The following is an 11,830-nucleotide window of genomic DNA, read 5'->3' as shown; positions in this document are numbered from 1 at the left end:
TAGTTTCTATGACAGTAAACTGAATTATCTTTGAGTTGTGAACCAAACAAGACATTTGAGGACGTCGTCTTGGACACTGATCAATGTTTTTCACCATTTTCTGACATTTTATGGACCAACTAACTAACTAACTAATCAAGAAAATTGAGAAAATAATCAACAAATTAATCAATAATGAAAACAATCATTAGTTGCAGACTCTTTTAACATTATCACACACACACACATTACATAGACTTAAAGTCATTTCCTGGAGACCTAACAGTAACCACTGACCCAAAAATCAGTGTTTTCAAAATTAGGGACACGACAATTAACTGGTTCTAAGCCTGAAATTTGTCCCCAAAAGAAGCCTATAAGAGACCACACACACACACACACACACACACACACACACACACACACACACACACACACACACACACACACACACACAAAGCACACACACACACCAAACACACACTCATCTGGTCTGAACCAAACCATCCTGACTGAAGCATGATTGGAATGATCCTGCTGAAATCTTCTGGTGTGTGTAAATCTGGGTATTTAACACACACACACACACACACACAAACACACACACACACACACACACACACACACACACACACACACACACACACACACACACACACAGCTCTGTTCTGGCAGACGGAGCAGGACAAAGCTCGCCTGATGGAATCTGACACCCTGAGAGCATATCTAAACTAATACATGGTTGACTGGACACATCTGTCTGTGTGTGTGTGTGTGTGTGTGTGTGTGTGTGTGTGTGTGTGTGTGTGTGTGTGAAACAGCTGCCTGTCAGACCTGAAAAACGCACACAGGAAAAAAAAAAACTCCTGACTTTAGATTTTGGTGAATAAAAGAAAAAAAAAACATCACTGCAATTTTTAAAATCTTTTTTTTTAATAAATTATTATTATTGCACATTTCTGAACAACAAGCAGAAATCTTCTGTATAAATACAATTTAAATAAGCAGATATTGGTTGTAGAATACAGAATATTTAATATCTTCTATGAAAAAAACATTTAAATGATTTTTTTTAGCAAGGCTGTTAAAATAAATCAGTCATACTCGTGTTCTTGCAGGTTTTTCTGTGACTCATTTTTAAGTGAAAACATTAAACAGATAAGAAGATAAACCGGACGGCGCTGACAGGAAACTAATAAACACTTTTTGAACTTCATAACACAGAACTTGTGTGAGGTGACGTCAGAAAACCTGAACCGTCTGCGCTACTTAACATCAAACTAAACGGAACAAAAAAAAAAACCTTGACTTCCTCCGGACGTCGACGTGACTTCATCTGACACAAGAATTTAATTCTGGCAAATCTTCAGCATCTAAATTAGTGAAGATGAGATGATGAGACGCCGTCGTCTGTTCCAGCTGCAGTGTGTCATTCACACTGATAAGATTTTACATCAAATCCCCTAAATGAGGAGATTAGTGCGGCGTTAATACTCTAAAGTAACTCCATTAAGTAGATATGGTGTGTGTGTGTGTGTGTGTGTGTGTGTGTGTGTGTGTGTGTGTGTGTTAGGCTTCAGCCAGACAGCCCATAACTTTCAGCATCAGCTCCTCTTTCTTGTGTTTGGCACTGACGAGAACTCCTCTTCCTCTCAACCAGGACGACAGAGTCGCAGAGTTCAGTCGGGACAACTGGAGCGAGAAATGGAGGAGGACGAGGGAAAAAGAGAAAGATGAAGGTAAAAAAACAGAGAAACAGAGAGAATAGAGAGGAGAATGAGATCAGAGGAAGGTTTTATAAGCTTTAATAAGAGAGAAACGATCAACTTAAAATCGATTGAGTCTCGTTCAGACAGTGTTTGTGTCGGTGGAGATTTGAACATCACCTGCTGGTCAGTGATATTAATCCAGTTCTTCTCTGTATGAGGCTCATTTATCAGCCTCTCTCCTCCTCACTAATAACTGCAGCTGTTATTCAGTGAACTCGCTGCTGTTTCTGTCATTTAAATCCCATTCACAGCGACGGCCTTGTGTTTTAAAATGGATCTCTGAGCTTTTTACCTTCTACAGAAATGTTTTTGCTAATCTGCTTCTATTGAAATCTGAAGAAAAATGGTTTGAAAATGTTCTGTTAAAGCCAAAACTAATATCATATATATATATATATATATATATATATATATATATATATATATATATATATATATATATATATATATATATATATATATATATAGACATATATATATATATATATATATATACACATATGCATATCAAACAGAATTTTTGGCCCTGACTTATATGTATCATCTGGTTCATCTAGAGGTCAAAGATCTTTGGCTGCACAGTTGAGAGCTGCTTCTTCTTCTGGCCGTTGAGTTTAGTCGATTCAATAATATTCCAGAGGAAAGTAGATTGTGTGAGAATTGTGATTTGGGTGAAGTGGAAACAAACTATGATGACTTAAGAGAGTTAAACGACCAAACCCTGAAATATTTTGGTGTTCAGATGAGCAAAAACTGGAATGGTTGTTTAATGTTGATGTATTTAAGTTTGCTAACTTTATCTCAAAAGCCTGAAAAGAAGACGAGATAGATTGTTTAATTAGTGTTTACTTAGACTCTTCAGTAATAAATGTCTGAACTATTTAATGATGGTCTCTAGATCTGAAGATCATACAATATAAACGCTGTACTCTGGTCCTGGATTGTTGGAATTCATGGTGTCTTGTAAGCCCATGTGGGCGTACAGTTGTTGTTGACACAATAGTAAAAATTTCATTCATTCATTCATTCTGATGCTGACATACAGGCCTGATTGGGAACCAATAAGACAACAGAATGTGCTGCTGTAACGTCAGCTACAGGTAGGAACTGTTATTCTCTTTTCAGATTTGTTTACATTTAGTCAAATAGTCTCCATTAAAAGTCATGTGAATCAGCTGTTAGCAGCGTAACATGATGTACAGACAACTATCACTGGATATTAGCTGTAGTCTCTCATAGGGATGCACGATATTGGAATTTTTGCCGATATCAGATATGCCGATATTTCCATCTCATTATAGCCGATTGCCAATACTGATATATGCACATATTTTTTTCCAGCTGGCTGATGAGACTATAATGCATGCAAGCATAGATTGTACTAAGTATGATCAAGAAAGACAATATATGAAGGAAGAACTTATGAAGACTGGAGTTCAGGAGCTCAGCATTAAAACTTTAATGAACCTGCCGAGTGGGAGCAGCAGTAGAGTTTTCATTGAGTTTATTAGACAGACAGGATTAATGTGTAGGATTTAATCTCTGGTCCACACTCCGGAGCAGAAGGTGGCGCTAATGCACCTAATACGCTGGTTGCCAACCGCCGTTATAAACCAAAAAGAAGATGATTTTTATTTTTCAATCATAGTGGTACATCCTGTCAGCCGAGGTGTTTCCTCCGCAGGCTGCACTTCACTCAGCCGCCCGTCAGACCCGCTGCTTCTTCCCACTTTGACCTGAATAACAAACCGAGGCTCGGTGCTCCGGTTGGATCCACATGGAGAGCCGGGGCTAACGTTAGCTGGGAGGCTAGCGGAGCGTTAGCCGCAGCATGACCGGAGGGAAGCACAGCCAGCTAGCCTCCGCTAGAAGAAGCAGCTGAGTGAAGTGGAGCCTGCGGAGGAAACACGGGGACCGTCGGGGTGAAACAGTCCGTGGAGGGAAACACAGTCAGGCAGCAGAGGAGAAGGCGACAAATCGGCCTCTCATGACCGGCAGAAATGGCCGATGCCGATATTTCATTTTAGAGCTTTTATCGGCCGATAATATCTTGCATCCCTAGTCTCTCATATTTCATATTATCTATTTAGGCTTTATTTATTTTGTATAAAATCAAGCCTTTCTTAAAGCATTTTAATTCAGTTACTTAATTGCATTTTTCTAGCAAAGCACTGATCTCCTTAACTGCTGCTTTTTATTGAGTTTTTAACCGTCGTTATGTGTTTGTAGGTATGTGAATCTGGTCCTGAGAAACACATTCTCCTTCTACTGTACGTGTATTTCTTAATGGAAATGGTTGGAATGACAAATAAATAAATTTACTTTGATACTGAAGAAAACTTTAAAATGTGAAGATTCTCAGACAAGTTGTGAATTTCTCTGGTTTCTAATTGATGGAGGTTTATTGTTGACAGATATCAGAGATAATGAGTTATGACTCTCATCAGTGATGCTTTTCTCTGCCGTACATGATAAAAACTGTATATTTGTGTTTTGGACAGAGATTTGAAGACGTCACTTTGAGTTCTAGGAAATGATCACTGGCATTTTTCTCTATTTTTTGACATTTTATAGACAAAAAGAATCAATAATTAGTTAAATCGATAATAATTAATTGCAGTCCTAAAGGAATTACTGCAGGAGGAGAATATGAATGTGTGAACCCAGTTTCCTCTAACAGTTTTTGACATATTTCACTCAAAACCACAGATGTCAACCTCATGGTGGCGCTAGAGGGAAAGTCAGATGATCACCAGCGTCGCTAGGATTCATCCTCCGGGAAACATGAACGTCTGTATAAAATCTCACGACAAATGAATAAACAGTTGTTGAGATACTTCAGTCTGGATCAAAGCAGCGGACCGACCGATCTTTCCATCCCTAGAAAAGCTCGAACCAAACATTTAAAGACTTTCCTCATAAACAACATTTACAACTGTTGTTTCCTAACAAATCCTAAAGAACAACGTGTCCGGCGGTGAAGCTGCTTAAACAAAAGTAAAGCAGAAAAAGTAACTGATGCTTTGTTCCTGAACACTTGCAGGTTGGAGCTGTAAAACTGATGAATGTTGTTATTAATGTGCTCGGCTCCTTGTGGGCTCCCACCTCCTCCTGACCATTCATCACTTTAACAGTCCTCACGCTGCTCTGAAAGGAGGAAACCGAGCTGACAGAACAGTGTGTATGCTATTCATCACGCTAACACACTTTAATACATCACCTTAATGTGTGCAAGTCTCCCTAAAGGATGTTTATGAGGAAGCTAAAGCTGCACATACAGTACAGAGTGGATACACTGGAAATTCATCACATCTCTAGTCTTCTTCTCAGAAGCTAAAGTACCACTTCTTCCACCTCTTTACACTTCAATATTTCAAAACAAGACAAACTCTATAATGTTCATTACACAACAGAAAACAAAATCTACTTCTCCATCCTCAGTGGCTGCAAAACAGACAGGAAGCAGACAGCAGGACGGATTTAACTGTATTAACACCGAGAAACAATAACGATAACGATGTCAGCATCCACGTGGCCTAAAGCTGCTCACTCCAGATGAGTCGGCAGTTTAGGAAAATGGATATCGACGACTTGTTAGTGCTGCGAAGGTTTCTCAGGCAGGTGGTGATTCAATGTGTTGCTCACAAGTATTTCGGGACACTAGTTGCTGTGATGTTCCAGTATTTACAGACTAAACTGCACCGGGAGCAGACGCTGGAGCGCACAGACGAGCAGCTTTTACTGCAGAAGGAGCAAAAGGTGGCGGTAAAGCAACTAACCCCTAAATTCCACCGGGCGCGTGTGCGACGCGGCTGCCGGAGCAGATCGCGGCCGGGCGCGCCACGGCTGAAGCGGCTCTCCGGTCCGCTGCGCTAAAGATAGGCGCCTCGTCTATGTTTTTACAGAGGCTGCGTCAAGCAGCACAGAGCAGATCGAGCTGGGCAGGAAGTCAGACACAGAAACAGCTTTGAGCATCCGGGCAATTTTCAAAATAAAACACCCCGTGCAGACTCCTGGTCGTATATCAACAATAAACACAATTAAAACAGATGAATAAAGAAACCATTTAACTACGTAGCTACTGAACGATAGTAGAAGCACAAAAATCAAGGAAAATGACCAAATCAACGAAAGCTGAGCAAGTTAACAAAATTGGGCAGTTTAGTTGCCCTGCTACTGCAGTAATTACGGTAGCCTTAAGGGGCTTTATCAGCATTGACTAGGCTGCTGTAATTACTGTAGTAGGAGTGCAACTGACCTTAAATGGCAGAAGGCTTCCCCACAGAGAAGACGCTCCGCTTCTGACACGCTCCCGGTGGAATAGGGCGCCGTGCAGAGGACGGAGCAAAACCGCGTCGGAGCCGGAATGAATCCCGGGGCAATACGCTGGTTGCCAACCGCCGTTATAAACCACAAAGAAGCCGAACACAGCAGCTCCTCCGCAGACTGTTACACCACGACTTCACTTCACTCAGCTGCCCGACAGACCTGCTGCTGGGACTCGGTGCTCCGGTTGGATCCACACGGAGAGCCGCTGCTAGCTGAGTGAAGTGGATCCTGCAGAGGAAGCCAGGCTGTGAATCGGCCTGTCATACAGACATGTGTTTCTGGATATCAGTGGCTGCTGAGGTGTGATTCATCCTGATCTAACGGGTGAGGGAGGTGTATGAGGAGCCAACGGTCCTCTGCAGCTCCATATCGCACTAAACTCTAAGCCCCGCCCACTTTTTAGTGGTCCAATCAAATGCGAAGGATTGGATTTAAATCCCTAAAATATTCCGTTTCACTGGTAAAACTAACTTCCTTTAAGTACAGTACTTGAGTAAATGTTCTCAGTTACTCTGAATCATCTGTCAAACAGCGAAGAACAGCTGCTGTCACTGATGACGAGGAGCTCAGACAGTCTGAGAAACGATCACTGACACAAACAAGTGAGCAATGATTTATGTTCTGCTTCAATGGAAGTATTTTCACTTTTTTGACTCTCTTCTTCTTGGATTAATAGTATCTCAGGGAAACTTTCCCAACAGTCTGAAAGTGTGTTGTGTCTTTTTCCAAAAACAGCTTTTCGGAAAAGGGAGTCTTATAATCAGGGTTGTTTTATTGGACAAATACTTTCTGTACTCCGCTGTGTAGGCAGATGTGTTCACATGTGTACATGTAGGCTGTGTGAACGTCCACAATGTCACATGCTTTTACATCTTTACCAACGGTGGTGCTTTGTGGTGATGTCGCTCACTAAATCAAAAGGGTTTTTCCTCCGTACGGTAAGAATTTTGACATTAACAGGATTTACTAGATGTCTGCTGGTGCTGGAAAAACTGTTTTTGTTGCAGTCATGTCAACATAAAGGAAGTTAATGTAACCATAGAGGCTGAAGCAGAAACATGGCGTTGGTGGGAAGAACAGAAGGGAGAAATGAAAGTTAGTGAGAGGGAAGTGTGACGTTCAGTTTGTCTCCTGACCTGGTTGCTTCTGGCCATTTTCTCCACGTCCACGTCTCGTATCGCAGCTCTGGATTTCTTCGGTTTCGACTCAAACGCGACTCCCTGAAACAAACAAAAAAAAAACACCACAAGACAGTTAAGGTGGGAAACACACGAGTGTCGATCGTCTTTATTGTCCCAGAAATAAAACTTTACACCAGAAATATACAGATACACACAATATAAACAGTTGACCTGATCCCCACACACACATGTACACATATACAATGACGTCATTCCACTGGGGATGGAGGGAACATGTCTCCCTCACTTTCTACGGCTACCAAATGCAACTACATATCGACTGATAAAGCAGAGTTCATCTTTAAACTGACGGGACTCACCCCTCTGCTGCTCTCTCTACTGGAGGTATCAGATGGCTGTTTTGCAGCTTTGTCCTGCGCTTTACTGCTGGTTTGGTCAGGATTCTGCTTGGTTTTGGGTTTAATCTTGGTCTCCGGCTTTGGAGCGAGGACGAGGACGGGTTTAGGTTTGGCTGAAGGGCTCAGGCTGGCGATGTGCTTCAGTTTCGGATGGTTTGATGAGGAAGACGGTTGAGGAGCGGCGCCGCTGTGGGGTTTGAGGTGACGGTTGAAGCGGGGAACGGTGGGTGGAGGAGGGATCGGGAGGGACGACAAAGAAGAAACAGTAGAAGAAGTAGGTGTGTTCTTCCCGATGGCGGGCAGCGTCACCCTCCCTCCTCCTCCTCTGCTCAGCTGCTGCTTCTGCTTCTGGAGGCGCAGCAGGGCGACGTTCACATGGCGCGACGGATGCTTGTTCTTGAAGATGGGAACCAGTTTGGGGGTGGGGTTTAAAGGGGGAGGAAGAGGCGGGAGCACAGAGGAAAATGAGGAGGAGGAGGCTGGCTGGAAGAGCGGGAGAGAAGAGGAAGAGGAAGAGGAGGAGAGGGATGGAGCTGAGTGAGAACCAGAGGAAACAGAAAAGGAAGCAGGTGAGGAGGAGGAGGAAGATCTTCTACATTCCTGACTTTGTGTCAGATTGCCTCCAAATCCACATGCATTACCCAGAAGCCCCTGGGCTCCGGCCTGCTGGGAGAGAGGGGCTGATGGCTGAGACCCAAAGGAGGGCCTCGCAGGTCGGGGAGGAGGAGGAGGAGGAGCAGGCAGCTGGGTGAGGACCGGCCTGATGGAGGAAGAGGTGGTCAGATTGACCTGCTCACCGCTCGACACCTGAGGAAGAGGAGCAGACGTCAGCAAAGGAGAAAAAACTACAAACATGAGGAAACAGGACTCAAAGATGACGACAGTAGTTCCAAACCTTTATGGCTTGTAACCACTTGATGATGTTAAAGGACACAGACTCTGTACTGATTCTGATTGGTCAGCTTCCAGGAAGCTTCCTCCGGCTCCGGAGGCTACGTAAACAAACTATAGTAGCAGGATTTCACTTCTTTTTCTCCTTCTTTACTCCAAACGTCAACTTCTCAAATCCATCCGTACATGTTGGACGACGTGAACAACACATGGAAACACCTTAGCAACCACCTTAGCAACCAAGGCTGCAGAGCGGTCTTTTGTGAGCATGTGCGATGAGCCAACATCAGCTCATCAGCAAAGTAGAAAAAAAACGTTAAAAACAAAGCAATCAGGGCAGGTTGAAGCCCTGAGTTTTGACTTACAGGGACTGCAAGACAAGGCAGATTCACAGGTCGGTCTCTAAACGCTTCGCTCAACTAGAGACTGAGGACAATCTTGCAGCTTTGCAGAACCAATCCAAAGTCTTTAGGGCGGCCGTTCATATCAGGGCGGAGACATTCAGTTCACTCATTCATGAGTTCGCTACGGAGGAGAAAGCCCCTTCACATTCTGCTCAAGACGTTTCCAAAGGAATTTTGGGGAAACATGTCAGGAACATGTCTGAAAATTATGTCCATACAAAAGAATAATTCTCAAGAGGAGCAGTCTGAAATAACTTGTGGGATTTACACAGCGTTATGGAAAACATCTTTAGAGGTTACAGATTGGGTCACACTGGGTCAAACTTGGCTTTGAGGTCACACTGTAATCAGAGATGAAGATGTCTTCTCCTTCAGACTTCAGCAGTCTGAGAGGCAGAAACCTCTCTGATAGAGGGTATATCAGCATCTCCATGGTTACCAAGGTCAGAGGAGGCTTCCCTAAACAATACAGATGGGTGGATGACACAGTCAGACGCTCGAACCAAAACTGCTGAGATTACATCCAACGTGACTTAAACGGTCCCTCGTTAAGAAACTAGTGAACCAATCAGACTAATATTTCATATTGTAGGCTGATGAAGACGAGGACTCGGACCTTCAGAAAGAGACAGCATTGGAGCAGAACACTATGGTGTTTACTGTTTTTGGTTCTCCACTCAGCCTAGTGCTTTCAATAAACATTAGCAACAACTAGCATTAAGACATCAAAAGCCTCGTGTGCGCCTTTCTCCACCGCTGACCATCACTCAAAATATCCACAACACACAGGAACTGTATGTTTTTGTCAAAGATTGAGCAAGAAACTGAAAAGAAGTCAATCCCCTTAAAAATATCTGAAACCTTTTCTTTAAATCTATTGTTTAACTGTCTCACAAGAGCTTTAAGTTCACCAGAAGCTACATTTTTCAGTCTCTTTCTCCTCTTATAGATGGAAATGAGCCTTGAACACTATAAATATTTTAGTCTCACTCTGTGAACACTGAATCGATCTCTCCAGATGTTTCACAATGCAGAGTTCTCAGGATGAAAAGTACACTTTAGCTTCACCTTGTGAATAAAAGACCACTTCTTTTCTCCTTCATGTACAGAATGAACTCTCAGGATGAGAAATAACTTTAATTTCCAGCGGCTTCATTACAGCGTTTGAGTGGAGCTTTCACAGTTTCATCTATAGACTTCACTGAAAGCTCAGAGCTGCTTTGAGAGTTCATCAAGGGGACGAACACATTTATTCAAACGATTAAAGACAATAACAGATATTTTTCTAACCTGAGCTTCATGTGAAGATTAATCAAAATGTTATGCAGCATTTATATTCGTCAACCTGCATGATTGTTTCAAGAATTCACTTCTGTTTCAAGAGGAAAGAAACCTGAATACGATAAGAAATGTCGACTAAGTTTCATGAAATTGTTCAGTACTTCACATGGATGACAAGTTTAAAACAAATACCTTCCATTCAACTATCTTCATGAAAACAAGCTGTAAAGAAGATGAGAAATACTTCCTGTTGTTTACACTTGTTTTTCATGACGATGAATTGACAAAGACAACATCTTTCCTTGACCAAGAAGAAGAATAGGCTGATTTTTTTTGGGAGATGTGACAAAGACGTGTATCTCCACCATATTTTCTATAACTGAAAGTGAACTCTGGACCTTCCTCCTGACGTGATGTCACACGACACTGACGCCGAACTCTCTCTCTCCAGAGTCGCACCTCTGTGGCCATAAAAACTGTCCGTGGAGATTTTACAGGGTGGGAAAAGCTCCACAAGCTCACATTGAGGAAGCTCCCATGTACTGTGTGTGTGTGTGTTTGACAGAATGAAAGACAGAGACAAACAGATGATTTAGGTTTTAAAAAGTAAATAAAAAGGCAAAAAGAGCGGCAGAAACTGTGAGAGGAGGGAGAAAAAGACAAAAAAAAGAAGAGCAAAGAGAAAGAAAACCGCTCAGAGGGACTGAGGATTAGACTTGGGTTTTAGTGTAAAGGTTAAATACACAATTAGGCGGATAATTGATGAGTCATTTGTGCCCAAACGTTCTCTAGTTTCAGCTCCTCTAATCTGAGGATCTGCTGCTTTTTCTCCGTTTTATATCATCAGCAAACTGAACATCTTTTTTTGATTGTTGGTCAAACAAAGCAAAACTGCTTAAGACGTCATTTTGAGTTCCAGGAAATTGCGAGGAGCATTTTTCTCTATTTTCTGAATTTTTATAGACTAAACAATTGATTGAAAAACTAATCAATACCAGAAACTAACAGGCAACAACAACATGAGTAATAACTGAGTGCGTTTGGCTGCAGATGACGGATGTGTTCTTCCCTGAATCTCCATGAATTCAACTCTTTTGCTTTCAGTTCATTAAGGTAACATAAAGACAGACAGAAGATAAACCAAAATACTTCAGGGATGATGGTGATTATTCACTCTTCTTCTTCTGTCACTTAACTCTTTTACTGTGATCATGACTTTTAACTAAGTTTGCATAAGCATGATGGCTGCCCTGCATATCCTGCATGCCATGTCTTGGTTCTGTGAATGCTCCGTGTTAGCAAGATGTTATTAAGCCTATGAACAGTTGGGGGCAGTATGTCGGGAAGTAAACGCTTATTTATGCTCCTTTTATGTATGAAAATAATCCATTTCAAACAATGTAACCGTCACTGCCGACATACTACCACGCGTACTTTACATCTGATGTTAAGCAATACGTCCACTAGAGGGCAGTTCAGAGTCAAAAGTTTCTGACAACAACAAACACGACGACAGCAGCGGAGGACGTCAATTATAATGTATCTGTTAAGAAAGAGGCAGCGTTGTAGACCGCAGCGGTCTGTGAGGCCGTTGAATACACGGCGACATGTGGACGGAGAATTCTCTCCTCTGATAT

General features: G+C 42.3%; 1 protein-coding gene across 6 annotated transcripts in view; it reads right to left on the bottom strand.

The window, feature by feature from the left end:
* Positions 1 to 891: 891 nt before the first annotated feature.
* The window catches only part of LOC121888178 (uncharacterized protein C18orf63), a 27,926-nt gene continuing 16,987 nt past the window's right edge, over positions 892 to 11,830 (bottom strand). For all 6 annotated transcript variants that reach the window (XM_042399582.1, XM_042399581.1, XM_042399586.1 and 3 more), the window contains 3 exons: positions 7,579 to 8,424; positions 7,214 to 7,297; positions 892 to 1,671 (listed from right to left, as the gene is read on the bottom strand). In XM_042399582.1, the coding sequence (XP_042255516.1) occupies positions 1,549 to 1,671; positions 7,214 to 7,297; positions 7,579 to 8,424 (1,053 nt within the window). In that variant the 3' untranslated portion in view covers positions 892 to 1,548. The remainder of the gene's footprint in view (positions 1,672 to 7,213; positions 7,298 to 7,578; positions 8,425 to 11,830) is intronic.

This window comes from Thunnus maccoyii, chromosome 21, assembly GCF_910596095.1.
Source record: "Thunnus maccoyii chromosome 21, fThuMac1.1, whole genome shotgun sequence".
NCBI classification, from domain to species: Eukaryota; Metazoa; Chordata; class Actinopteri; order Scombriformes; family Scombridae; genus Thunnus; species Thunnus maccoyii.
This window is presented reverse-complemented; position numbering and strand designations above follow the sequence as displayed.